The sequence below is a fragment of the Petromyzon marinus genome, chromosome 38, assembly GCF_048934315.1.
Source record: "Petromyzon marinus isolate PM22_M1 ecotype Great Lakes invasive population chromosome 38, UKy_Petmar_22M1.pri1.0, whole genome shotgun sequence".
Taxonomy (NCBI): Eukaryota; Metazoa; Chordata; class Hyperoartia; order Petromyzontiformes; family Petromyzontidae; genus Petromyzon; species Petromyzon marinus.
Window position 1 is genome coordinate 8549411 of NC_133704.1, and position 26861 is coordinate 8576271.

At 44.4% G+C, this 26861-nt stretch overlaps 2 protein-coding genes across 3 annotated transcripts in view; one reads left to right on the forward strand and one right to left on the reverse strand.

Moving 5' to 3' along the window:
- LOC116950164 (lysophospholipase D GDPD1-like) overlaps positions 1–10469 on the forward strand; it is a 35385-nt gene extending 24916 nt beyond the window's left edge. Inside the window, exons 7-11 of the mRNA XM_032967707.2 lie at positions 2606–2739; positions 4638–4703; positions 6311–6362; positions 7163–8587; positions 9323–10469. Coding sequence (XP_032823598.2) covers positions 2606–2739; positions 4638–4703; positions 6311–6362; positions 7163–7294 — 384 coding nt within the window. The 3' untranslated portion in view covers positions 7295–8587; positions 9323–10469. The remainder of the gene's footprint in view (positions 1–2605; positions 2740–4637; positions 4704–6310; positions 6363–7162; positions 8588–9322) is intronic.
- Positions 10470–14986: 4517 nt separating this feature from the next.
- Positions 14987–18166, reverse strand: LYRM9 (LYR motif containing 9). 2 transcript variants are annotated; one of them, XM_032967704.2, is made up of 3 exons: positions 17788–18166; positions 16768–16877; positions 14987–16007 (listed from the first exon to the last, which is right to left on the reverse strand). In XM_032967704.2, exons 1-3 carry the CDS (start codon positions 17914–17916, stop codon positions 15998–16000), a joined length of 249 nt encoding a protein of 82 aa, XP_032823595.1. In that variant the 5' UTR covers positions 17917–18166; the 3' UTR covers positions 14987–15997. The 2 variants fall into 2 exon arrangements, with proteins under 2 accessions (XP_032823595.1, XP_032823596.1); XM_032967705.2 differs by having other exon boundaries at positions 16768–16860; positions 17788–18132.
- Positions 18167–26861: the final 8695 nt, after the last annotated feature.

Genomic DNA, 26861 nt, shown 5'->3' on the forward strand with positions numbered 1-26861 from the left:
CGGTCCAGACCTCCCCAGAGACCCTGGCTGACAGAGGTGTTCAGGATAGTTGAGAAAAAGCGACAGGCCCACTGTCATCGGCTACAGAATCCGACGTCAGAGAATGAGGAGGCTTACCGCAGCCTTCGCTCAGAGGTTTGGAGAGCCGTGAGGCGCTGCAAGGATGGGTGGTGGTCGCGGGTTGCTGAGGAGATGGAGTTTGCCTCAGTGGCCCGCAATCACAAATGCCTATTTAACTCCATCAAAAATTAACCTGCAGCGCCACACCTATTACCATCATTATGGGAAAAAACGGTGATCCAATCTCTGACCCCCAGGAACAGGTTTGCAGATTTGCTAAGCATTTCTGTGAGGTCCTAGGGGAGGGGAAATCCCTCAGCCATGAAAACATCGTGGCACAAAGTGGGGATGACCCTGCTGAGGCTGCGGTGCCTCAAATATTGGAAGAAGTCACCCCCTGTGGGTGGCTGGCTGAGGTGCCATCTTTTGAGGAAGTACTGAAGGCGATCTGGAGTCTGAGACCAGGAAAGGCAGCGGGCAGAGATGATCTCCCAAGCGAAATGCTGAGGGAGGGTGGCGTTTCTGCACAGACTGCCCTGTATGACATCATAACAACAGTCTGGACCACTGGACGGGTTCCGCAGGATTGGAAGGATGCCCTGGTGGTCCTCCTCTTTAAGAAGGGGGACCACACAGACTGTAACAACTACAGGGGCATCTCATTTCTCAGTGTGCCGGGAAAGGTCCTGGCAAGGATTATTCAACATCGCCTTGCCAGGCACGCTGAGGAGAGGCTTGCGGAGCCCCAATGCGGTTTCAGGAAAGGTCGGTCCTGCACAGATGCCATATTCTCTATCCGTCTGCTACAGCAGAGGTGTAGGGAATTCCAACAAGACCTACATCTCTGCTTTATTGACCTGGTCAAGGCCTATGATACCATCAGTAGGCCTGGACTCTGGGTTGTTCTTCGTGCTTTTGGAGTCCCTGACCCTCTGCTCACGATCATTAAGGACCTTCATGATGGTGAGCGGGCCTGGGTAAAACTACGTGGCCGGGAGTCAGAGCAATTCCCTGTACACCTTGGGGTGCGACAGGGATGTCCTCTGGCTCCCACATTATTTAACATATATTTTGACCACGTAGTTCGTGAAGCCTTCAATAGCTGTACCGAGGGAATCTCCATTTGGTACAGATATAATGGGAGGCTGATCGATGCCCGGGTGCGGTCAAGGGATGGCTCCCTATTGCTCAACCACGTTATGTATGCCGATGATTTGGTAATAGCTGCTCATTCAGAGGAGGAGTTGGGGACGCTGCTGCTGAGACTGGAGCGTGCCACTAAGAGATGGGGCCTTACCATCAGCCCCACCAAAACTAAGCACCTGCCTGGGTATTTTGTACCATCGGACACTCCACCCCCACAACTCCCAATCGGTGATGGGGCAGTTGTGGAGAGAGTGGAGAGTTTCCCATACCTGGGCAGTGTGCTTATGACCGGCTCCAGTTTAACAGCAGAGGTCTCACTCCGAATTAGGCAAGCGGCAATATCTTTTCATCGGTTGCGTAACGCTGTGTGGAAGCTACCTGGTCTGTCGCTCCGCACTAAGCCTCAGGTCTTCTTGGCCATGGTCATTCCCTCCCTTTTCTACGCTTGCGAAACGTGAACCCCCCTGATGGAACATCTTCGCCGGTTAGAAACATTTAGACTAGCCTGCCTACGATCCATCCTGGGTTTAACCAGGCTGGATTGTGTGAGGAGCTCACAAATCCTTGAAAGATCTGGACAAGGTCCCATCGGTGAGCTCCTCCGGCAAGCAAGGCTGCGTTGGCTGGGTCATGTAGCCCACATGCCCAGCCACCGCATGCCTAAACAGCTTTTGTTCGGCCGGATAGAGGGGGCAAAACGGGCGCGGCACGGGCTAGAGAAGAGATGGAGTGATGTGGTACAGGAGGACGTGGAGCTGAGTGGACTTGCCGATGACTGGTACTAGCGGTGTCAAGATCGGCCTCTGTGGAGGAGGCTCGTGAAGGATGCTACTGGGCAGTTGGAGCCAGTCGCCCTCCAACTACATTGAAGGGCGGAGCGATGCTCACAACAACGAGCAGAGCGCCGGCTGGCTAAAGCACAGCAGGTTGGCACAGTCGACCCGTGGCACTTGGGTCTGCCCCGTGACCTCCCGCCAGCGGGCGTTCGACACCTCACGTGGCCTCAAGGTGCACATGGCCTGGCACAAGCGTCGTGGTGACATCACCGCCACTTAGTGGCGAATGGCGGTTGTTGTTGTATGTGTCTGTGTGTGGGGAGCTGTAGTGTAGCGGTTAGCGCGCTGCGCTACGAACCCGGCGACCCGAGTTCAATTCCCGTTCATGGACAAAATCAGTGACGATTATCTGAACCGGTCTTGGGCCTCCCCACGGTCGACTCCGCTTCAAATGAGTACCTGGTGCGGTGTGTAAACATCAGCACTGGGGAGCCAAAGTCGGCTGGGTCCCTTTTCTCGTGCCAGCCTTCATAGGCACTACTCGCGAACAGCACTTGCCCCAACAGTCTGTGAAGGCTACATGGGGGATCTTTGTCTTTGTCTCTGTGTGTGTGACATAACAGAACCCTCGGATGCCCACCATGTTCGCCACGGGTCGCATCTACTCCCTGCTGCTGCTCTTCTACACGGGGCTGCTGCCCTTCATGCCCTTGCCCGAGTCGCTCTTTGAGATGATCATGCCCTCCATATGCTACAGGTGACGACCGCGCGGTAGCAGCTTGGCTTCGCCTGGGAAGCACAGCAGACCATCATCGGTCTATAATAGAGAGGGGTTTTTGTTGTTGTTTTGGGTTAGTTCGCGGAAGGGTTGCCACGTAAAACTGACACAGTCATAAGAGGGTTTTTTTTTGGGTTAGATCCCGTAAAAATATAAATGTGTCGTTAAATCCGCCACCACCCGACACAGACAATTAGTAAGGTTTGTAACGCAAACAGAACATGCCAATTTGTTACTAGTACAGCACATCGGTGTGTTGGAGAACAAATCCACAACATTTACAATCTGAGTACTTGGAATCGGATGTGTCAGATGGTTGTCGGTTTAACGACACATTTATATTTACGCGATCTAACCCACAAAAACCCCTATATTAGGGATGATATTGGTCGCGAAAGTCATTGCGTGTTAAACTGACAAAGCCAGTTAGTAAAGTTTGTCACGTAAAACAAAACGTGCCGATTAGTTACCAGTTCAGCACACCGGTGTGGTGGAGCGTAAACCCACAACGTGTACGATCCGAGTGCTACGTGCCCATGTGCACGATACCATCGTTGCTATTGTGCACACATCGCGTTCGGCGCGATGCTGCCACGCAAGGCCGTAGCCATGGAGTCAACATTGGGGGGGACCAAATCTTCCAGAGTGTTTGGAGGTCTCAACCCAGAAAAATATCTAAATTTGAAAACGAATTTCCTGCCTAAAATATAAAAAAGTCACTAACACATGGGATGGACTTTTTTTTTTACAATAATGTCTAATAGTGTATTGTATTACATTGGTCTGTTTTTACTTTTGTACCATTTCTTGTTTCATTGTATGTAATGGCAGAGATTAGGGATTAATAAAGAACAACCATAACCACAATCATATAAAAATAAATCTATGCATTGATTTATATGAAGACAAATCCCGATATTGTGGCCAAGGTTTATCAAATTGTTCTTTTTATTTACATAGCATAGCAATTATTATTTTTATAGCAATATATTGGGGGGGACATTTTGAGCATATTATAATTACGGCCTTGCTGCCACGGTTGGTGTCACGCTGTGCGCAAGCTCGGCTTTCAGTCCAGAGCGTGGCCCCTTCGATGGCATCTTCCTTTGGCGGGCGCGAGGTGACCCAACGGTGCCGAGTTATTTACTTTCTTCGACGGTTGCGCGGGGCGAGGCGGTGAAAAGTGAGGAATGTGGACCGTCCGGGTTTCACGCGGGATGAACCGGCTCCGCGTTTGTCAAAGCTGTTCGGTTAGCCGCTGTGCACGGGTCCACGAATCGTGAGTGACTGGCGTGCGAGCTGCACCCTGCCCACTCCACTCCCACTCACTCCTTGGGCATTGACACTGAGCAGTGAAGCCAGCGCAGGGACGGGGAGCAGTGAGTGGGGAATGGGATTCAGGTTTCCAGCAAACGTGGCAGAGATCGCCTGATGAAGCTGATTGTTGTAATCACCAGCGAAATGTGGTGGCCTCAAACTGCACCGAGCCTGGCATAAGCGCCGTGGTGACGTCGCCACCGCTAAGTGGTGAACGGCGGTTGTGGTTGTTGTTATTGTGTTGTTGTGACCTGCGGTGTTGGTGGTGGTGGTGGTTGAGATGAAACGGTCAGTCTGGTAGAACCATTCCTCAACATGGGTGTCAGAATCAACGAGTGACAGATTGATTCCGCCACCCATGTTGGTAGTAGCGATAGGAGAGTGATAAGGCGGCAACGAACCGTCAGCGAGCGAGCGAGGGGTCTCGAGTGAATTACGGTAGTGCTGGATCAAAGATCAATATGGCTGTTCCGCGTTGAATTATATCAGTGTATATATATTTCACCAAGCCGCCAAATTTGAATATTCCACTCACCGAGCATCCGTGTTGTATCTGACAGGACCTACATTCCCGAGAAAGGCGATGGCATGCTCAGGTACAGGTGGCTCGTGGGGATCCTGGACAGGTGAGCCTCCCATCTCACCTGTCACCCTGGCCGAATCGACGCGGGGGTTTTAGGGGCTGCAGCCCAGGTGCTTTGGATGTTGAAGGGCTCCCCCCCCCCCCCCAAAACATATATAGTCCTGCTTTATGTATCTCAATCAACTCAGGCCTCCCGTAAACCACGTGACTTCTGTGTGGCCACCCCCACTCTGATTCCCTTCCCTCTCCCAGGCCCCCTGTGAAAACAGACGCCACTGCATGCAGCTCACTCCTTCTTGCTCCTTCTTTCCTTCCTTCTCTCTCCATCTATTCCCTTTCTCCTCGTCATCACCCTCTCATCCCTGACATCTCGGACCGGTCGTTCCCTTTTCTGCTTCCTTTCCTTCCTGCCTGTCACTACCTATTTCTCGCTTCTTCTCGTCTTGAGACGTCTGCCCTCTTTGTCCGTCTTGGAGGCTTTCTTTTTTTCCGGCATCCCTTCCCTTTCTCGTTCATTTCATTTTTTTCCATCCATTATTTCCCTTAACTCGTTTCCCCTTCAGGTGGTGTGCCACGGCTAAAAAAATGTTCTTGTAATGGTCGAAGTGCGATAATGCAGTGCTCTGATAAATTCGATCGTGTGATTTGGTCAGTAAAGCCATCGCACGGCTACGTGCATTACCATACCAGCTGGATTATAATACGCTCCGGAAAGTAAAACCACCCCTCAAACTCGTGCCCGGTCTCAAAAAAGTTATATAAATCTAGTCACACGCACAACACAATCGAACACACACACAGCTACTGAAAATATTCGAGAAAAAAAGACGTGTGTGTTTTGTAATCTGGAGAATACGTTAGTTTTACTAGTTACGTGCAGACATGTAAATCGTTTTGTTTGTTTTAACTTTCATTTAGCTTTGCAATTTATCAAGCACATTTAAATACGAGAACTGTTATAACCAAAACAAAGAGCGATGCTATATTCTTAGCTCTTTCGGTAAAGTCACGTTGAAGGGAAACAATAAAATAATAAAATATATATAAAACAATAAAAATTATCACGACGTTTCGACCATAACACAAACGGTCGTCATCAGATGTTTATATATATTTTATTATTTTATTGTTTCCCTTCAACGTGACTTTACCGAAAGAGCTAAGAATATGAATTACTGCAGTCACGAAAGCTTTAAATCAAAATTTAAAGAGTGATGCTCTCGACGTATGCGTTTAAAAAAAAGACGCGCAATTGCGCAAAATATCACCTGTTATCTTATCTAAATATAGTGCCTTTATCCAATGTGCTTGACAAGGGTTACGAGTGGTACAATGAGGGTAGCTAAAAGTGATACGGTGAATAGGGATGGGGTATGGGGAGAGAGATTTGTGGGTACGGGAATTATGGGGGTACCTAGGGATGGAGGGATGGGCCAGGGAGAAGAGGTGGCTCTTGAGGGAAGAGTGGAAACTCGACAGGGACAGTGCTTGAAATTCCACAGTGCTATTGACGAATGTGTTGAGTTTGTTTCTTGTTATGAAATAGCAATGGCGTGTTTGGCATTGCGCCTGTGTCGCACTCTTCACCGCAGCCCAGACGGCGCCGTACAGACGAGGCAGATGACGATGAGGTTTTTGTGCTTGTTTTAGACTCATCATGAACAAGGCCCTCTTCAAGCACCTGACCGACCGTGGAATTCAGGTGAGCAAGGGCGCGTCCATATTTACCCCACATTGCAGAGTTCACAGTGTGAATGCCTTCGACCCAACACGTGTTTGACAAAGGGGAACCAAAACATTATTTACGTTTCCCCCCCCCCCCATGATCGTTAAGAGTCACACCTGTCCCATGATCTCGGTAGAGTTAAACCTACAGCACCTTCAGGAGCCCCTGGGTGGCCATGGATGGATCCAAACTAAGGGAAGCGTATGCTGAATGCCAACTAGCTGTGCAAGTGATGTCACAAGTTTGTCTTTCGATTTAAAGCTTTCGTGACTGCAGGGATTCATATTCTTGGTTCTTTCGGTAAAGTCACGTAGAAGGGAAATGATAAATAAAAATGAAACAATTAAAATTTGATTGTTATATATATATTTTATTCTTTTATTGTTTCCCTTCAACGTGACTTTACCAAAAGAGCTAAGAATATAAAAAGAATTAAACCTGTGGTTTTCACACCTGATGATGATTGCTTGTGTTGCAATCGAAACGTCGCGAGAATTTTCTTGTTTTATTTTTATTATTTCCCTTCTACGTGACTTTACCGAAATAACCAATAATAAGTTTGTCTTTGTTGCTGCCTGTATTGTATACAATGTCTGCCCAGAAGTGGTGTACCCCTTTATAGTGCTGAGTGGACAGAGGCAGGGGGGTTTAAGACACTCGACTATTCTTCCAACTGCCACGCTGCGTGATAACCGTCACACCTTGGCGGCGTGATATTTTGATCGTCATTAATGTCTTCGGCTCCCCCTTCGGTGCGTGCGTCTCTTCGCTCCTAGGTCTGCCTGTTTGTACTCAACAACGACCGCGACTACAGGCGTGCGTTCGAGCTGGGAGCCACCGGCGTGATGACCGATTACCCGCACAAGCTGGCCGCCTTCTTGCAGAGGTCCACGCAAAACGCTCAGTAGAGACGGTGGCGGTGACGGCGAGGACGATGACCGCGACGATCATATGCACAGGGGCGTCATTTCTCACCGAGTATTTTCTGTGTCGCTGGTAGAGTGGCACGTGGCTAGCAGTAGTAGCGCAATAGTAGCACAGTACCACAGCGAGGGATTTACTCGGTGTGGTGTGTCGGGTCGGTGAATCAGACAGACCAAGGTGAAATTAAGCCATGATCGTAAGACATCGTTCCACAAATCCTCCGCAATCCTGCGCGTCTCCTTTCTTAAATGAGCGTTGGGACGGCACTCGTTTGCAGCATTGGTCCACCCTTACTCAGCCACCGGTTTGGATCTTCCACATTCTTGTGATTGCTTTAAATACGAACTAACCTCAGCCATAGGAATGTGGAATTTCCACCGCCGGGTCACTCCTGCGGTCTATTATACGCGGAGACGCCAAAACCACGGAGTGCTTAATTATATTATTTATGTATGTATGTGTAGAGCCAAAGAGCGTTTCATGCATTTTGTACAAAAACTAATCATACTTTAATAGGCAATGACTCAGAAAGTAAAACAATTACATATACTACAAAATGACACCATATCAACGAACGAGTGTACAACTAGCACAATGTGTGATTGTATTGTGCGTTACAATGTGCAATTAGTGTGGGTGGGCGTACAATGTGCTACCAACACAGCTGGGGCCTTCATCTACAAGTGAACGTGTTCATCGCTCAACTTTTTGTCGTTGTTAATTCCCTCCCATCGTCTTATAGTTCTCATAACCGGTTAGAATTACAGTACATACATCTATTGAGTGAGCACACTAAACTTTCAGTGGTATTGTGGTCGTTTCTGGCTGCTTGGCATTTTTGGAGCGTTGGGGAATAAGCTCAGCAACTGTGATTTGATTTTTTTTTATTTCAAAGCAAATGTATTAACGTAGAGTTAGCTTGATCCATGCTGTGAAATGTTAAAAAGGAAAAAAAAGGAACGTCTTGAAATTTGATTACGGATTTTTTTGTATATATATGAGAAAGGTTTCTGAAGTAAACCTTCATATAAAGTCATGGGTTGCCAGCTTGAATGTTACTGCATTCGTTTGTTCGTTGGGGGGGGGGGTCTTCGTCCAGTTTCTGTAAAAAAAAAAATCAGAATCACTTATCGGGAACATTAAACTGGAGTACATCTCACGTTGTTGAGCCAAAACAATGAGACACAAATAACAAATTGAACAACGCATTTCTGCCCATCGCCAAGGGTTACGTTCTTGAAAATGGCTGCAATCGGCAGCTGAAACATAAACAATAGGTTTTGATTTAAAGCTTTCGTGACTGCAGTAATTCATATTCTTAGTTTTTTCGGTAAAGTCACGTTGAAGAGAAACAACAAAATAACAAAATATATATAAAACAATAAAAAATTCTCACGACGTTTCGACCATAACTCAAACGGTCATCATCAGGTGTGTCGGTTTGCATAAATTTATTTTGAAAACGGCATATTTATTTATATATATATAAATAACGTTTGCGTCACGCGCAACGATGGCAGTTTGCCAGGACTAGTCCATCTATTTTTTGAAAAGAGGAGGGGGGAGACGAAATTTGTTTTTATGTATGCTGTCTGAAAGGCACTGTAAGCGTGAACAATCAATCAAGAACTGAAATAGAATCCATCTTCTTAGCAATCATTGGAAAGATTTGATAAATCATTTCAGTTCTTGATTGATTGTTCACGCTTACAGTGCCTTTCAGACAGCATACATAAAAACAAATTTCGTCTCCCCCCTCCTCTTTTCAAAAAATAGATGGACTAGTCCTGGCAAACTGCCATCGTTGCGCGTGACGCAAACGTTATTTTTATATATATAAATAAATATGCCGTTTTCAAAATAAATTTATGCAAACCGACACACCTGATGATGACCGTTTGAGTTATGGTCGAAACGTCGTGAGAATTTTTTATTGTTTTATATATATTTTGTTATTTTGTTGTTTCTCTTCAACGTGACTTTACCGAAAAAACTAAGAATATAAACAATAGGTGTTTTTCTCAATGTAAAAATATGATTAGTATTTTCTATAGTGTTATATAGAATGCCATTTTTTATGTAATGTACAACACTGTACACAGAAACATAAACCTGAAAATAAAGATAAGGTTAACGACAAGTACAGTAAATATAGAGGTAGTCCCCGACTTACGATGGAGATGCGTTACGACGACCCCATCGTAAGTCGAAAATATCGTAAGTCGAAGATGGCCTAGCCTACACAGGAGTCTTAAAGAATGGTGATAATTTATCAAAACAGCAGTTTACAGTACCGTACTGTATAAACTATATACTGTATGTATTTATTAATTACAATACTGTATTGCACAATAAAATGTTAAGTAAAAAAACAAGGTAAATTCTTAGCCTACCTATATGAACTGCAATTGAATAGAAAATAAATTCAGGAAACAATCCTCCTACCTGCTATTAAAAAAAACTTTTAACATGCATTGAACGTATGTATCATATCGTGGTAACCCTAAAATGAAATTGCTAAATCCATGTATCATAAATGCATTGAACGTATCCGTAACGCATCTTATTGTACTGTACTCACCAAGATTCTGTCCGTCGTCTGCATACTTGAACGATGTTAGGTTGTTGATGGCTACATTAAGTTAGTTGTCGGAAGGGGAGGATGGCAATGCTAAAGTTACAGTATCGTACCCCGTAACGCTGCTGCGTTTGCCCGCCGCGCGAAATAAAAAAATATTTTTACAATTTGGTCGTATCGCTATCGCCATCGTAAGATCGAAATATCGTAAGTCGGACCGTCGTAAGTCGGGGACTACCTGTAATACAGTTTAACATTTTTTATCAATGCTTTTACTTACTATGAATGATGATTACGGCACCGTGTATGTATTCTTACGCGGTGGCATCATCGGCAGCAGCGTGCATTGAAGAGTACAGCAGCAAGGTTGCTTCTTTACGAGGCACACGGGAATCTCGCGGGTCAACCGCGAATCTCACGGGTCAACCGCGAATGGTCAAATTCGCAATGGGGGGGAATCCGCGTTGGGCGAAGTTTGGGTGAACGTATTGCAAGTTGTGACTGAGTGAGACACTGATGTATGAGGTCGAATGATATTCTCGAAGGGCAAAAAAAATAAACAAACTGATATTGGGTACAAATAGAGTCGAGTCGAGTGTTATACCTCTGCTGTAAATGTGTTCGGTTGTTGTTTTTTGGGGGTTGTACCGCCTGCTGTTCTGGGTGATTCACGTGCTCGTGGTACGCTTGAATTCACTTGCCCAAAGAAGCTCCCAGCACGCAATGTGTCACACCAAGTGCCTGAACAATGAGCGGTCTGACGCTGAAGTGGGTTGCAGAGTCTGTGGCTGCAGCTTGAAGAGTGAGGATAATGAAACGTTTTAGCTTATTCCCATTGATAAATGGATTCACATTTTAAATTGAGCTATCCCCCCAAAATGTAGGAGACCAAATGTTTTATAACCTTGACCTAGTTGCAGATTTTGAATGATAATTATATTGCCAGTAACTAATTTTTTTCATTTTTGAAGAGTGTGACACTAAAGCCGATAGAAAACAAGTGAAACCTGTGAAACATACTACCAGGTATATTCTTAGTTTTTTCGGTAAAGTCACGTTGAAGAGAAACAACAAAATAACAAAATATATATAAAACAATAAAAAATAAAAAATTCTCACGACGTTTCGACCATAACTCAAACGGTCATCATCAGGTGTGTTGGTTTGCATAAATTTATTTTTAAACGGCACATCTATTTATTTATTTATTTTAAAAAAAACCGTTGGCGTCACGCGCAGCGATTGGCAGTTTGCCCAGGACTAGTCCATCTATTGAGACTGACGCCATCCAGACTGCCACTCTGCGCCCAACCTTATGGAAGAGGTACGTGGATGACACTTTTGTCATCTGGCCACATGGCCGGCCTGCTCTAGACCAATTCTTCGACCACATCAATTCCATACACCCAGCCATCAGATTTACCATGGAAGTCGAAATAGATGGCAAGATACCTTTTTTGGATGTCCTAATTAAAAAGAGACCTGATGGTTCAATGAGCCACTCTGTCTACAGGAAAGCTACCCATACGGATGCTTATCTGAAACCGGATTCCCACCACCATCCATCACAGAAGAATTCTCTCATCAAGACTCTGTATCATAGAGCCCAATGCATATCCGACCAGGAACACATAAGCAGTGAACTCAAGCACGTACACCAAGCTCTTAGGGCTAATGGTTACTCCGACTATACAATCCGCAAAGCTATCACTCAAACCATGAAGAAGAACCCTCTTGAGGAGCCTTTCAAAACCATCACTTTACCCTACATTGCTGGGATCACAAAAAAGATCTCCAAAATCTTGAATAAACACAAGATCCAGGTCCGTTTCAACACATTACATAAAATCCGTGATCTGGTTCCGTCTGTAAAAGATGTGATTCCGGACATACAATACCCTGGTGTCTACAAACTAAGTTGCCTCTGTGGTAGTAGTTACATTGGAGAAACCAAACGCCATGTCTCGGACCGCATTCGTGAACATAAAGCAGACCTTAAACACGGTAGGACCAACACCTCGGCCGTAGCAGATCATTGTTCTAATTCAGTAGGCTCACATGCCATTGACTTTTCCAAGACGGAGGTTCTTTGTAAGCCATCTGGCTTCCATGAGAGATTCGTTCATGAGGCTATCCACATATACAAGCACAGAGACAATTTCAACCGAGAAGATGGATTCTATCTTAGCAATCATTGGAAAGATTTGATAAATCATTTCAGTTCTTGATTGATTGTTCACGCTTACAGTGGCTTTCAGACAGCATACATTATTAAAAAAAATTCGTCTCCCCCCTCCTCTTTTCAAAAAAATAGATGGACTAGTCCTAGGCAAACTGCCAATCGCTGCGCGTGACGCCAACGTTTTTTTTATAAATAAATAAATGTGCCGTTTAAAAATAAATTTATGCAAACCAACACACCTGATGATGACCGTTTGAGTTATGGTCGAAACGTCGTGAGAATTTTTTATTGTTTTATATATATTTTGTTATTTTGTTGTTTCTCTTCAACGTGACTTTACCGAAAAAACTAAGAATATGAATTACTGCAGTCACGAAAGCTTTAAATCAAAAAATACTACCAGGTATTGCTTTTTGATGTTGACCGAGGTCCCAAAGTTTATATGGAGTGCTTTTGCCAATAAGTTCTGACAGCCCATAAACATTTATTTAACAAACATGACTGTGATGATGATAGCCAGAAGATGAAAACCGGTCCAGTTTGCCAGGTTAAACAATTGTTGCCAGTCTGATGGACTATTTGGGTGACGCAGAATTGGATTTTGTTCTTATAAGTTTTTATTTGTTTTTTTTTACCAATCATATTGTGTACTAAGTGTGGTGATGCACACCTGTAACCCAACGCTTTGAAGGCATGGGGTTAGTGGGTCACATGGAGATTTGTGGAAATTCCAAATCCTCTGTTTTGCAAGGTGGCTCGGTGGATGCCAAAACATGGTGGATTCTTGAATTAATCTGTGTGGAGCTTTGTGAACTTGACATTGTATTATTCATGTACGCATTTTGTGTGTATTCTTGCTTCTTTGAACAATCCAAACTGCCCTTTACAGATACTTCATTTATTGTTGATTTTATAATTCAAAACAAGCTATATTTTAAACAATGAAATTCAAACTATAGTTAGTTTTTAAAAGTGTGCAAAAGCATGTATGTATTGATCATTTTTATTTAAAGCTTTCGTGACTGCTGGGATTCATATTCTTGGTTCTTTTGGTAAAGTCACGTAGAAGGGAAAACAATAAAATAATTTAAAAACCGCCACTTTTTTCAAAATTTCTTGCTGTGGTTTTCACACCTGATGATGATTGCTTGTGTTGCAGTCGAAACGTCGTGAGAATTTTATTGTTTTAAATTTTTATTATTTTATTGTTTCCCTTCTACGTGACTTTACCGAAAGAACCAATAATATGTATCGATCATGTTCATAACTAAAGTTTCTCAATGGGAATGTACTGGAATTGTTTTTTTGTCTCTTAACTGGGGTAGCAGTGGTGCGGTGGTTAGCGCACTGCGCTATGAGCTCGAGTTCAATTCTCGGACCACGGCTATCAGCCCTGGGCATCCGCTCCACTTCACGAACCCACACTGATACACACGCGTAGTCAAGTTTGGTCAAACAAATCTCTGTAACGAACACGGTGTGCTGAGCCCTTCCCCCAGCAGTGTACTGCCAAAGGAACTCTACTGTATACTATAATCTACATTTAAACCATTTTGAATGCAAAGCACCAGCATTCAGAAATATGCACGCTGTGCTTAGTAAACGTGTCAACATCCATCATTTATGCGGGCGATACCAAAGCCAAGGGAGGCGGAAGTATGCCTGAGAAGACGTCAACCGTGGGGATCGAGTGATTAAATCAGTTTGTGTGGATTGTTATGTCGCACGACCACGAGAGATGGAGACGGATTGGGAAGGGGCTTCATCCAGCAGTGGATTGGCCATCGCTGACGATATCCAAGTCAGGAATGTGAAAAGGTTTAATGAAATGTGAACACTCGATCGTGATAGATCGTAAGTGGGATGCCTTCATTCAGCAGTGGAGAGATAATGGCAGATGTATCATCAGTCTGACTTGCTGGAGGAGGATATTGTCCGAAAGGTAACAATCTACTGGACATGTGAAAAAGAGCCTCATAGCTCATCGGATTCCTTCACTATAAATACAATTTCTGATTCTGGGGTGACAGCAAAAGTGTTTTATGCTTGTGGTGACTGATTTTGATTCTTATTCTGATTCGTCCAGTTACTGCACGCGTGCCCCACTCATCGCAACCTCTTCACATTGGTGTCACTACAGGCTGTGTCTCCAGTCTACATGCTGGTGTCACTACAGGCTGTGTCTCCAGTCTACATGCTGGTGTCACTACAGGCTGTGGGGAATGCAACGGTTAGTGCACTGTGCTACGAGCCCGGCGACCCGGGTTCGATTCCCACTCACGGCCAACGCCAGAGGCGATTATCTGCATCGGTCCTGGGCCTCCCCTAGGTCGACATAGCCTCTAATGAGTACCTGGTGCGATGTGTTAACATTGTTACCTGGGATACAAAGGCGGCCGGGCATGGTGCTGGCCACCCACCCCCTCGTGTGTCACGCTGGCCTTTAATAGGTTCTCGTTAATAGCACTTGCAACAACAGTCTGTACGGGGTAATCTTTGTCTCTAGTCTACATTCTGGAGTCACTGCAAGATCACATTACTTGTTCTGAAGACATTTCTTCATCATCATCGCACTGCAGGCTTATAACAATTTACGGCGATGTCAGTGGAGATTTTTCCTGGGTTGATAAACGTTTTCAGGGCCACCTGTACGAACTGAGGTGTAGCCTCTTTCATCCATAGTGCTGATCCTGATTCTCACGAACTACATCAGATTACAATACAGATTCGCTTGCTACACATGCACAGCTCTTGAATCCTATACAATCATAGATTTGGGCTTTTCGCTCGGCTTCCCAGCGCAGAGTTCTGGTTGGTGCCATCATTTGGCGAAGTCACAATTCCATTGATAAACCTTAATGCAAAGCATTCCCAGCATAAACATGATTGAAATTATAATAAAACACCAGTACGTGGTTTTATATGTACATATTGTATTTATTCACAAAACCTCATGTGCAGAAAATACATTTACACAAACTCTTTTTTTCATTTTTTGCACGAAGCATTTGTGAAGAGGAATTACAGCATTGATTTGAAGCTTTCGTGACTGCAGGAATTTATCTTTGGTTCTTTCGGTAAAGTCACGTAGAAAAATAAATAAATGTAATAATAGAATACGTTTCGATTGCAACACAACATAGTTGTGTGTCTCTCTCTGTGTCTGTGTTCTCTCTCTCTGCTTGTGTATCTGTCTGTGTGTCTATGTTTTGTCTCTCATATTTAGTTCTACCTGATGACGGTTGCTTGTGTTGCAGTCGAAACGTCGTATTCTAGTATTTAATTTGTATCTCTTCTACGTGACTTTACCGAAAGAACCAAAGATAAATTACAGCATTGTTGAGTATACGTAGGATAATTTAAAGCCATGCGCATTTTTTTTATAATAATGACGTATCACGATGTGTGTGTGTTTATGGGCAGTTCCACGAATCAGGCAACCTCGCGGTCACCATTTCAAAATCCAAATAATACACGTGGGCAGTCATATTGAAGGTAATTAACCATTGCGTCAGAACATATGGTTGATTTTTGGGAAAAGTCAATGGTCTGACACACATGTGAACCATCCACATCCCAGTGTGGATGAAAAAAATAATCAGATCCGTCCCAGTAAGTGTGACACCGTGGTATTTTATGAAAATGTATCCCTCATCAAGAAAGGTGGACAAATTATTTAAGTGAATTACAGCACAGCCCTTGATGGCTAACATACTATGCCAGATTGAAAAGGCCACTTCGCCACTATAATAGTAATAATTACCCACATCTGTAAATTCTAAAGAGAATAAAATAGAAAGCGTCTCCAGCATTCGTCCGAAATCGTGGTACACATTCTTCCCCGAGGACTTCATATGGGAGGCCATCTCGCCGCCATCGCAACCGCATCCTCTGCTTCCCACATTCGTGCGTCTCTTCATTCGTGTTTCACTTTGTACTGTAAGACACACGCCGCAGACGTCACAAGCTGCCTCAGAAGTCGCAACGTCTCAATGCACAGGCACTGCACATGGTCACCAACCAGAGGTACACGCAAACATCCACGGATCTACGTCTTTTTTTTTCTCAAGAAATGCCCAATTAACCATGCGTGACTCTCAACCACACGATTGCCGGTCGTAGCGTTGAGAAACACAAAGGGGTCGGCCAACCGGCTCTTTTAAAGACTGTTTCCTGACATTAATTATTGAGACTCTCTTGTATTCATGTGCATTGCGGGGGAAGGGGGACAATTAATTCAGTAACCACTTGAGTTCACCGTAGGGTCGGATCAAGGTTCTTGTAGGCACTTGGCACTTCTGTTTCGCCACTGTCAGTCGCTTGTTTCACGTGTACTTCGTCCAGCCGCTGGACAGATGTCCTTACTGATACGTTCATTATTAACAAATTTTATTAATGGAGTTCTTTTTTCATACAAACAAAAAAATCAACGGCCATTTTTTTTCGTAGGCCCTTTACTTTTTTTTAATTTGGATAACAAGGCCCTGGTTCACCGTTGCTGGGAATCAAACTCATGTGGCCTGGTTCATTCAGTGCAGTAAGCTAACCACTGCGCCACCACTCACGAATACAACATTTAAACAGAGGTTTACAACTGCAGCCGCTGTCTGAAATTTAGGCACTTGGGAGGAGGGGTGGGGGGGAGACACAGGCACCGGGGGGGAGATGCGGACGCCGAGGGGGGAAGACGCGGGCACCTTGTCGAGCAACCAGTGCGCGTCCTGCAGAGCACGAGCAATGATCTGCTGCACCCGCTCTGGGTCCACCTCATCCGCATGGCTCCTGAAGCCCTGGTGCAAGAGACGGTCTTTCATGATGGGACAGCAAACTAGGTTAGCATTATAGGACAGCGTTCCGTGAGCCAAGGGGGCCCATATAAACATTGCAGATTTAAACACGGGTGTGACCTTGTATTTTGTGTACGTATCACTTGACATCTTGGATACCCCTTGCAAATTAATATCCAGGTAAACTTTTTTTAAACGTAAAGTTGAGTATCCAAACGGGGTGAGTAAGCGTCACAAAATCCATGGGCCCTCACTGAAGAGGGGATGCACTTTGTTCCCTCTGTCCCACACTTCAAGGAGCGAAGCTGGGCGCCCCCATTGAACAGGGGTGAAGGCGGCCAGGGCCGAGGGATACGGACTGTTATGGCGCCACTATGGTGGGATGTTAACTAACTCTGCCTAGTATACAGGAGGTCGTGGGTTCGATCCAGACCCTGACGCCTGCTATATTTTTGGAGTTTGCGGTGTCTCTCCGTGGTCGCGTACATTTTTATCCGGGTCCTGCGGTTTTCACCCGCCACATTTAGAATCAACATCACGCGTTTATAGTATTTGGCTGCTATAAATGTCCACGTAAGCCACTTCATTGAGATATCATTTGTGGCTCAGGTCGCTTCTGAAAAAGAGCTACATAGCTCAGTGGGCCTCTCCTGGTAAAATACTAAACCGTTTTTTAGCTTTCCTTTTTAATGCATTTTTGCCCACTTTCAGCTCTCGTTCCATTTATTGTCCTAACGTCCTTGTTTCTTATCAATATGTCATAGCAGGTCGCATAGTCTTAATTATATCACTTAATTAGCTGTGCATTCGACTGCTTCGCAGCTCTTGCGACTAAAACAAATCGTGTCCCTTGCCAGGCGATGAACGCCTGTTCCGGCAGTAGTTCTGCGATATTAACTTCCAGACGAAACAAAAACGAGCGCCGCGGACCTGCCGCACGGCGTGCTGGTAATGCTCCCGGGCGCCTCCTGGCGGTAGCCTCCTGCAGCAGCGCATGAGGTAGCGGTAGAGATGCACGGGAGAGCGAACCAGCTCGCCTCCTGCCAGCCGAGGCGGCATCGGGAGCAGGAGCTTGCCGCCGGCGTCGGGTCCCGGTGGGTTTTGTGGCCCAGGCGACGTGGCCGGGCGAGGCGAATCGGAGGGCGGCGAGCCGCGCTAGGCGAGACCGTAGGCTTCTTGAAGGGCGCACGGAGGGTGCACGCGGGCCTGGTGTACTGGAGGCGGTTTACGGCGGTGCGTGGTGACGTCAGGGCGTGATTGCGTAGTGACGTCACGGCGTGATGACGCAGAGCCGTAAGGATGGGAGGTGGGGGAGTTGCCAAGTTTCAAGTTTCATTTATTAGGTTGTAGCCCTGTGAGCCATGCGGCTGTTAAGTCGGGTACAACCGCAACAAACACAATTTTAAACACAGAACATCTTAAAGCGTCGACGCGTAACAGAAACATCCTGGAATAAACCAGCAAATGTTCCACACAAAAAAAACGTATTAAAATGCTGTGTGCAAAAATCAATGTGGTGCAATCAGTTCAGTTCAGTTTATTGATTAGGTATAGCCCTGTGAGCCATGCGGCTCTTGAATCGGGTGCAACCGCAACAAACAAAAAACATGAACAAGAAAACATCTTAAAGTGACTGCGCACAACAGAAAAATCCAGGAAATAACAGCAATGTCTTCCTTAAAAAGCACCGCATATCAACGCTTGTTTGATAACAATAACAACCATAAGACAAAATTTTGATTTAAAGCTTTCGTGACTGCAGTAATTCATATTCTTAGTTTTTTCGGTAAAGTCACGTTGAAGAGAAACAACAAAATAACAAAATATATATAAAACAATAAAAATTCTCACGACGTTTCGACCATAACTCAAACGGTCATCATCAGGTGTGTCGGTTTGCATAAATTTATTTTGAAAACGGCATATTTATTTATTTATATATATAAAAATAACGTTTGCGTCACGCGCAACGATTGGCTGTTTGCCAGGACTAGTCCATCTATTTTTTGAAAAGAGGAGGGGGGAGACGAAATTTGTTTACATGTATGCTGTCTGAAAGCCACTGTAAGCGTGAACAATCAATCAAGAACTGAAATGATTTATCAAATCTTTCCAATGATTGCTAAGATAGAATCCATCTTCTCGGTTGAAATTGTCTCTGTGTTTGTATATGTGGATAGCCTCATGAACGAATCTCTCATGGAAGCCAGATGGCTTACAAAGAACCTCCGTCTTGGAAAAGTCAATGGCATGTGAGCCTACTGAATTAGAACAATGATCTGCTACGGCCGAGGTGTTGGTCCTACCGTGTTTAAGGTCTGCTTTATGTTCACGAATGCGGTCCGAGATATGGCGTTTGGTTTCTCCAATGTAACTACTACCACAGAGGCAACTTAGTTTGTAGACACCAGGGTATTGTATGTCTGGAATACCCTGGTGTCTACAAACTAAGTTGCCTCTGTGGTAGTAGTTACATTGGAGAAACCAAACGCCATATCTTGGACCGCATTCGTGAACATAAAGCAGACCTTAAACACGGTAGGACCAACACCTCGGCCGTAGCAGATCATTGTTCTAATTCAGTAGGCTCACATGCCATTGACTTTTCCAAGACGGAGGTTCTTTGTAAGCCATCTGGCTTCCATGAGAGATTCGTTCATGAGGCTATCCACATATACAAACACAGAGACAATTTCAACCGAGAAGATGGATTCTATCTTAGCAATCATTGGAAAGATTTGATAAATCATTTCAGTTCTTGATTGATTGTTCACGCTTACAGTGGCTTTCAGACAGCATACATGTAAACAAATTTCGTCTCCCCCCTCCTCTTTTCAAAAAATAGATGGACTAGTCCTGGCAAACAGCCAATCGTTGCGCGTGACGCAAACGTTATTTTTATATAAATAAATAAATAAATATGCCGTTTTCAAAATAAATTTATGCAAACCGACACACCTGATGATGACCGTTTGAGTTATGGTCGAAACGTCGTGAGAATTTTTATTGTTTTATATATATTTTGTTATTTTGTTGTTTCTCTTCAACGTGACTTTACCGAAAAAACTAAGAATAACCATAAGACAAATTTTGATTTAAAGCTTTCGTGACTGCAGTAATTCATATTCTTAGTTTTTTCGGTAAAGTCACGTTGAAGAGAAACAACAAAATAACAAAATATATATAAAACAATAAAAAATTCTCACGACGTTTCGACCATAACTCAAACGGTCATCATCAGGTGTGTCGGTTTGCATAAATTTATTTTGAAAACGGCATATTTATTTATATATATAAAAATAACGTTTGCGTCACGCGCAACGATGGCAGTTTGCCAGGACTAGTCCATCTATTTTTTGAAAAGAGGAGGGGGGAGACGAAATTTGTTTTTATGTATGCTGTCTGAAAGGCACTGTAAGCGTGAACAATCAATCAAGAACTGAAATGATTTATCAAATCTTTCCAATGATTGCTAAGATAGAATCCATCTTCTCGGTTGAAATTGTCTCTGTGTTTGTATATGTGGATAGCCTCATGAACGAATCTCTCATGGAAGCCAGATGGCTTACAAAGAACCTCCGTCTTGGAAAAGTCAATGGCATGTGAGCCTACTGAATTAGAACAATGATCTGCTACGGCCGAGGTGTTGGTCCTACCGTGTTTAAGGTCTGCTTTATGTTCACGAATGCGGTCCGAGATATGGCGTTTGGTTTCTCCAATGTAACTACTACCACAGAGGCAACTTAGTTTGTAGACACCAGGGTATTGTATGTCCGGAATCACATCTTTTACAGACGGAACCAGATCACGGATTTTATGTAATGTGTTGAAATGGACCTGGATCTTGTGTTTATTCAAGATTTTGGAGATCTTTTTTGTGATCCCAGCAATGTAGGGTAAAGTGATGGTTTTGAAAGGCTCCTCAAGAGGGTTCTTCTTCATGGTTTGAGTGATAGCTTTGCGGATTGTATAGTCGGAGTAACCATTAGCCCTAAGAGCTTGGTGTACGTGCTTGAGTTCACTGCTTATGTGTTCCTGGTCGGATATGCATTGGGCTCTATGATACAGAGTCTTGATGAGAGAATTCTTCTGTGATGGATGGTGGTGGGAATCCGGTTTCAGATAAGCATCCGTATGGGTAGCTTTCCTGTAGACAGAGTGGCTCATTGAACCATCAGGTCTCTTTTTAATTAGAACATCCAAAAAAGGTATCTTGCCATCTATTTCGACTTCCATGGTAAATCTGATGGCTGGGTGTATGGAATTGATGTGGTCGAAGAATTTGTCTAGAGCAGGCCGGCCATGTGGCCAGATGACAAAAGTGTCATCCACGTACCTCTTCCATAAGGTTGGGCGCAGAGTGGCAGTCTGGATGGCGTCAGTCTCAAATTTCTCCATGAAAATGTTAGCTATAACTGGAGAAAGGGGGGAGCCCATTGGGGTGCCCTCAGTTTGTTTGTAGAAAGTTCCATTCCAAGTGAAGTATGTATTGGTTAAACAGTGTCTCACCAGGGGGGGTACCTCAGTGTTTAGTCCTTGATGAACCAAGTCTTCAATGATTGCAATGGTGTCAGGTACAGGAACCTTGGTGAATAAGGAAACTACATCAAAACTGACAAGCAGGTCGTCTGCGAAACGAATTCTTTTCAAAACTAGCTTAGCTCTTATCTCAGAAAAAATCAGACTTATACGCACAGAACTAGATCAGTTAGACAAGACACTCTACAAATCACACTTATCATTGACGGCAATAATGTCCACATCGGATTGGGAACATGTAGACAATATGACTGCCTCTTCAGCTGCTACTATGTCGACCAAATGTAAGGAAAACCTGATTTCCAAATTTAACCTCCTCTTAAACAAAAGACCGGACCCACACACCAAAAAGTTAGACGTTAATAAAGTCGTAATTAATCGCAGTAACAGTTCTATTTCCGATGGTCTGAAATCCGTTTTAGCTAAAGGTCTAAACTTTGCAGTCACACCTAAACACATACCAGTTAATGATATAATTGCCCAAGTAGACGTTGCTCTCAGGGGCCTGGGTCACATCGCTGCAGACGTAGCAAGATCTGAAATCGCTGCAACCCTCAAAAACGCTAAGATGCCAGCTAGCAACCTCAGCAAAGATGAGCGTTTTGAATTATATAAATTAAAAAAGAGGAATGATATTGTAGTTCTCTCAGCTGACAAAGGCAATGCTACTGTTATCATGGATAAAATAGAATACAACAACAAAATTAAAGAATTACTCGACGATGGTAGTTATACAAAAATAAAAAGAGATCCCACCAACAGCCTCGTCACACAAACCAACAAAATAATTTCTGATTCAACCGCATTAATTGATCAATCTAAACAGTTTTCGTTGAAACCTTCTGCTGCCAGGCCACCAAGATTATACGGCTTACCAAAAATACATAAAGTTGATACACCTCTTCGTCCCATAGTCTCTACTATCAGCTCCCCCACCTACAAACTAGCTCGTTTTTTGTCTGAAATCCTGCGTCCTTTCACTGGAAAGACCACCTCTGCGGTACAAAATTCTACTCACCTGGTATCAACAATCAAGGGTATTTCCCTGTCCCCAGACGACCTGCTTGTCAGTTTTGATGTAGTTTCCTTATTCACCAAGGTTCCTGTACCTGACACCATTGCAATCATTGAAGACTTGGTTCATCAAGGACTAAACACTGAGGAACCCCCCCTGGTGAGACACTGTTTAACCAATACATACTTCACTTGGAATGGAACTTTCTACAAACAAACTGAGGGCACCCCAATGGGCTCCCCCCTTTCTCCAGTTATAGCTAACATTTTCATGGAGAAATTTGAGACTGACGCCATCCAGACTGCCACTCTGCGCCCAACCTTATGGAAGAGGTACGTGGATGACACTTTTGTCATCTGGCCACATGGCCGGCCTGCTCTAGACAAATTCTTCGACCACATCAATTCCATACACCCAGCCATCAGATTTACCATGGAAGTCGAAATAGATGGCAAGATACCTTTTTTGGATGTTCTAATTAAAAAGAGACCTGATGGTTCAATGAGCCACTCTGTCTACAGGAAAGCTACCCATACGGATGCTTATCTGAAACCGGATTCCCACCACCATCCATCACAGAAGAATTCTCTCATCAAGACTCTGTATCATAGAGCCCAATGCATATCCGACCAGGAACACATAAGCAGTGAACTCAAGCACGTACACCAAGCTCTTAGGGCTAATGGTTACTCCGACTATACAATCCGCAAAGCTATCACTCAAACCATGAAGAAGAACCCTCTTGAGGAGCCTTTCAAAACCATCACTTTACCCTACATTGCTGGGATCACAAAAAAGATCTCCAAAATCTTGAATAAACACAAGATCCAGGTCCATTTCAACACATTACATAAAATCCGTGATCTGGTTCCGTCTGTAAAAGATGTGATTCCGGACATACAATACCCTGGTGTCTACAAACTAAGTTGCCTCTGTGGTAGTAGTTACATTGGAGAAACCAAACGCCATATCTCGGACCGCATTCGTGAACATAAAGCAGACCTTAAACACGGTAGGACCAACACCTCGGCCGTAGCAGATCATTGTTCTAATTCAGTAGGCTCACATGCCATTGACTTTTCCAAGACGGAGGTTCTTTGTAAGCCATCTGGCTTCCATGAGAGATTCGTTCATGAGGCTATCCACATATACAAACACAGAGACAATTTCAACCGAGAAGATGGATTCTATCTTAGCAATCATTGGAAAGATTTGATAAATCATTTCAGTTCTTGATTGATTGTTCACGCTTACAGTGCCTTTCAGACAGCATACATAAAAACAAATTTCGTCTCCCCCCTCCTCTTTTCAAAAAATAGATGGACTAGTCCTGGCAAACTGCCATCGTTGCGCGTGACGCAAACGTTATTTTTATATATATAAATAAATATGCCGTTTTCAAAATAAATTTATGCAAACCGACACACCTGATGATGACCGTTTGAGTTATGGTCGAAACGTCGTGAGAATTTTTTATTGTTTTATATATATTTTGTTATTTTGTTGTTTCTCTTCAACGTGACTTTACCGAAAAAACTAAGAATATAACCATAAGACAATTAAGATTAAAGTTATTGGTCTAACTCTATGAACTCGCCGACCCGAGTTTGCTTCCCGGCCATGGCTAATATTTAGTGCAGAGGGATATCAGAACTGTTACTGGACTCTTTCCTCCCTACACAGATCCTCATTGACCAGCGTGATGAAGTGTTGTCAAAACGCCCCCATGGCCAACATGGTGTGGGGAGGCCCTCTCATAACATTGGTGAATTGAGTGGCTGTAATTATTACTGGAATAATAAAAATGACTGCAGCTTTGTGCAGTAGGGAGGTAGTCAATCAGTCGTAAGGTGTGCACACAATCAGCTATGTTTAAAGTGCATAACAATCGTTTGAATGTTTAAAGGAATCGGCCTGAAAGCACGGTCATATCTAAATGACTGCTTTAAATTAACACGTTTATTATTGTGGGGAGACGTGTGAAAACCGTCATGATGATTATCGTGGATGTCAAGGGTCAGGGCGCAATGGGAAACTTGAGAAAAATAAGTAACGATAATGTCCCTCTGCATGGTTTCTTTAATTTAACACGTTGGTCTGCATGATTCATACAGCCCGAATGGGTTTACAACTTGACCGACTGTAAAAACATTTCAATTATTCTGCCGGGGGAAATTTTTTTGCCAGTAATAGCCACATTGCATTTTGTTAATTGCTAAGCACCCAGTATATATCTTGCGACTGGCAAAGGAGGTCTCATAGTGCCAAGCACCCAATTTTAATTTCAAAACCTATCGCCAATAGCAAGCGGATTGTAAATGCGAGCGTTTGTGAGTTTGTGCCGAGACTTGCTCTGCTGCCGGCGAATATGTTCATTTGAAGCCCTGCGTGGCAGTCCTCCACGTGTGCGTTGGCGGAGGGCATCGTGCCTCCGGACTTAATTATCGGTAGCGTACAATTGAGAAGAAGAAGAAAAAAACGGGCCGTGGGGTTTGTCCCACTAAATTAGCGGACTCCCCCACCCCGAAAAAACATCCCGCATGTTTTGTATATTAACCTCACGCTGCTCAGCTAATAACACATTTTACAGAACATCGCCGTACCTGAAAGTGCTATCAAAAATGTATTATAAAAACGACTGCTAGCAGCAGCAAACATTAAATGAACGTGCAATTACCTGTACCACACATGAACACGTACGCCAGCTGAAAATGTCACTCGAAATACCGTATGACCTTAACACACACGTCACGCCACACACACGCACGCGAGACTCTTGTTTTCTGTATTTCAAGACTAATGGCAGTAATGTCTTAATCTGATGCCTCATTTATGGCTGCATTGTCTGTGAGTTGCAGCTCGTGCCTGACTGGCTGGCCTGATTGCTAGCTTGTTCGCTCAGTGTGTGCCTGTAATAATGACTGCGTGTGACACTGATGTCTCTTATTAACACCCACGAGACGAGCGACGTGACCATGGAGAGCAAACAGGCCTCTTTTTTTCCCTGCGTGTTTGCTCCTCGCTGCAAGCGGCTCCAGCGAACGTTGAACCCTGGAAATTTACAGCATGTGCCCTTCTTAATCTCTCTGTATTTCAACAACAACCATAAGACAATTTAGATTAATCATGTTTTGGATTCACCAAAATAAAGCTATAAAAACAATGTAGCAACAGTAATCATAGGAACTGTGATTTTAAATTTAACAATAAACGATATACATAACACGTACGACAAAACATGCAGCCATAGCTGGCAGCACGACACTCCCAATGTATGATGTGTGAGTGAGTCCGCAGCAGCGTGAGTCAGTGTATGATGTGCGAGTCAGCGTATGATGTGTGAGTGAGTCAGCATCAGCGTGAGTGAGTGTATGATGTGCGAGTCAGCGTATGATGAGTGAGTCTGAATCAGCGTCAGCGTGAGTGAGTGTATGATGTGTGAGTCAGCGCACGATGTGTTAGTCAGCGCATGATGAGTGAGTCAGTGTACGATGTGTGAATGGGTCAGTGGTTGTGCGAGTGTATGACGTGTGAGTGAGTCAGTGCATGACGTGAGTGAGTCAGTGCATGGTGTGAGTGAGTCAGTGTCGGCTCCCTCTACTCGCGCCGTCGCCCCCCTCCCCAGCTCCGTCGCCCCCCCCCCTGGCTCTGTCGGCCCCCCCCGGTCCCCCCTGGCTCCGTCGGCCCCCCCGGCTCCATCGGCTCCCTCCGTCGGCTCCCTCGGCCCCCTCTCAAGCGGCCCCCGCCAGCCGTTGCTGGGAGCGCGGCCCGGGAGCACGTGTGCCTCAGGCGGCCATCGGCAAGAACATCCGCCCAAATCTTTTTTTTTGTTAACTGCAGGGGGAATCCGATGAGCTGTGAAGCTCTTGTTCACAGATGTCCAGTGAGGGGCACGGGGGTCAGAACTTTACAACGACAAGCAATGCAAAAACACGATAGGAGTGCAAATTGCAGGAGAGGTAAACAAATCACTTTAAAAATATCCAAATAAAATGAAACAATTAACCAAATATATGTTACCAGATAAAGCCTACTGAGCTATTAGCGTCGGGACAACAGCGATACAATTGCAAAGAAGACGCCAAATGATATACTGTTTCGGAACATCATTGTATTTCGAAGAAGGCTACTTGTGTTGTGGCCGAAACGTCGTGAGAATTTTATCGTCTTAGTTTGTTTTATTGTTTTATTCTCATTCTACGTGACTTTACCGAAAAAACCAAGAAAGAACATCATTGTAATAAAGTACACATTGTTATTCAACACGGGGGCCACGTGAGGCGCTGTTGCAGGTGGCGATCACATTGCGGGGAGCGGTGGTGCAGCGGTTAGCGCACTGCGCTACGAACCCGGCCGAACCCCCAGTTCGATTCGCGCTGACGGTCAACGCCAGTGACGACTACCTGCACCGTTCCGGGGCCTCTTCGAAGGTCGACTCAGCCTCAAATGA

What these genes read in the sequence shown, in the direction of transcription:
- LYRM9 (XM_032967704.2), bottom strand. Translation starts at nt 17,916, where the DNA reads ATGCCGCCTCGGCTGGCAGGAGGCGAGCTGGTTCGCTCTCCCGTGCAT. An exon ending in ACCAGCACGCCGTGCGGCAG is followed by an intron (nt 16,878 to 17,787) that starts GTCCGCGGCGCT and finishes CCATCATGAAAG; the next exon opens with ACCGTCTCTTGCACCAGGGC.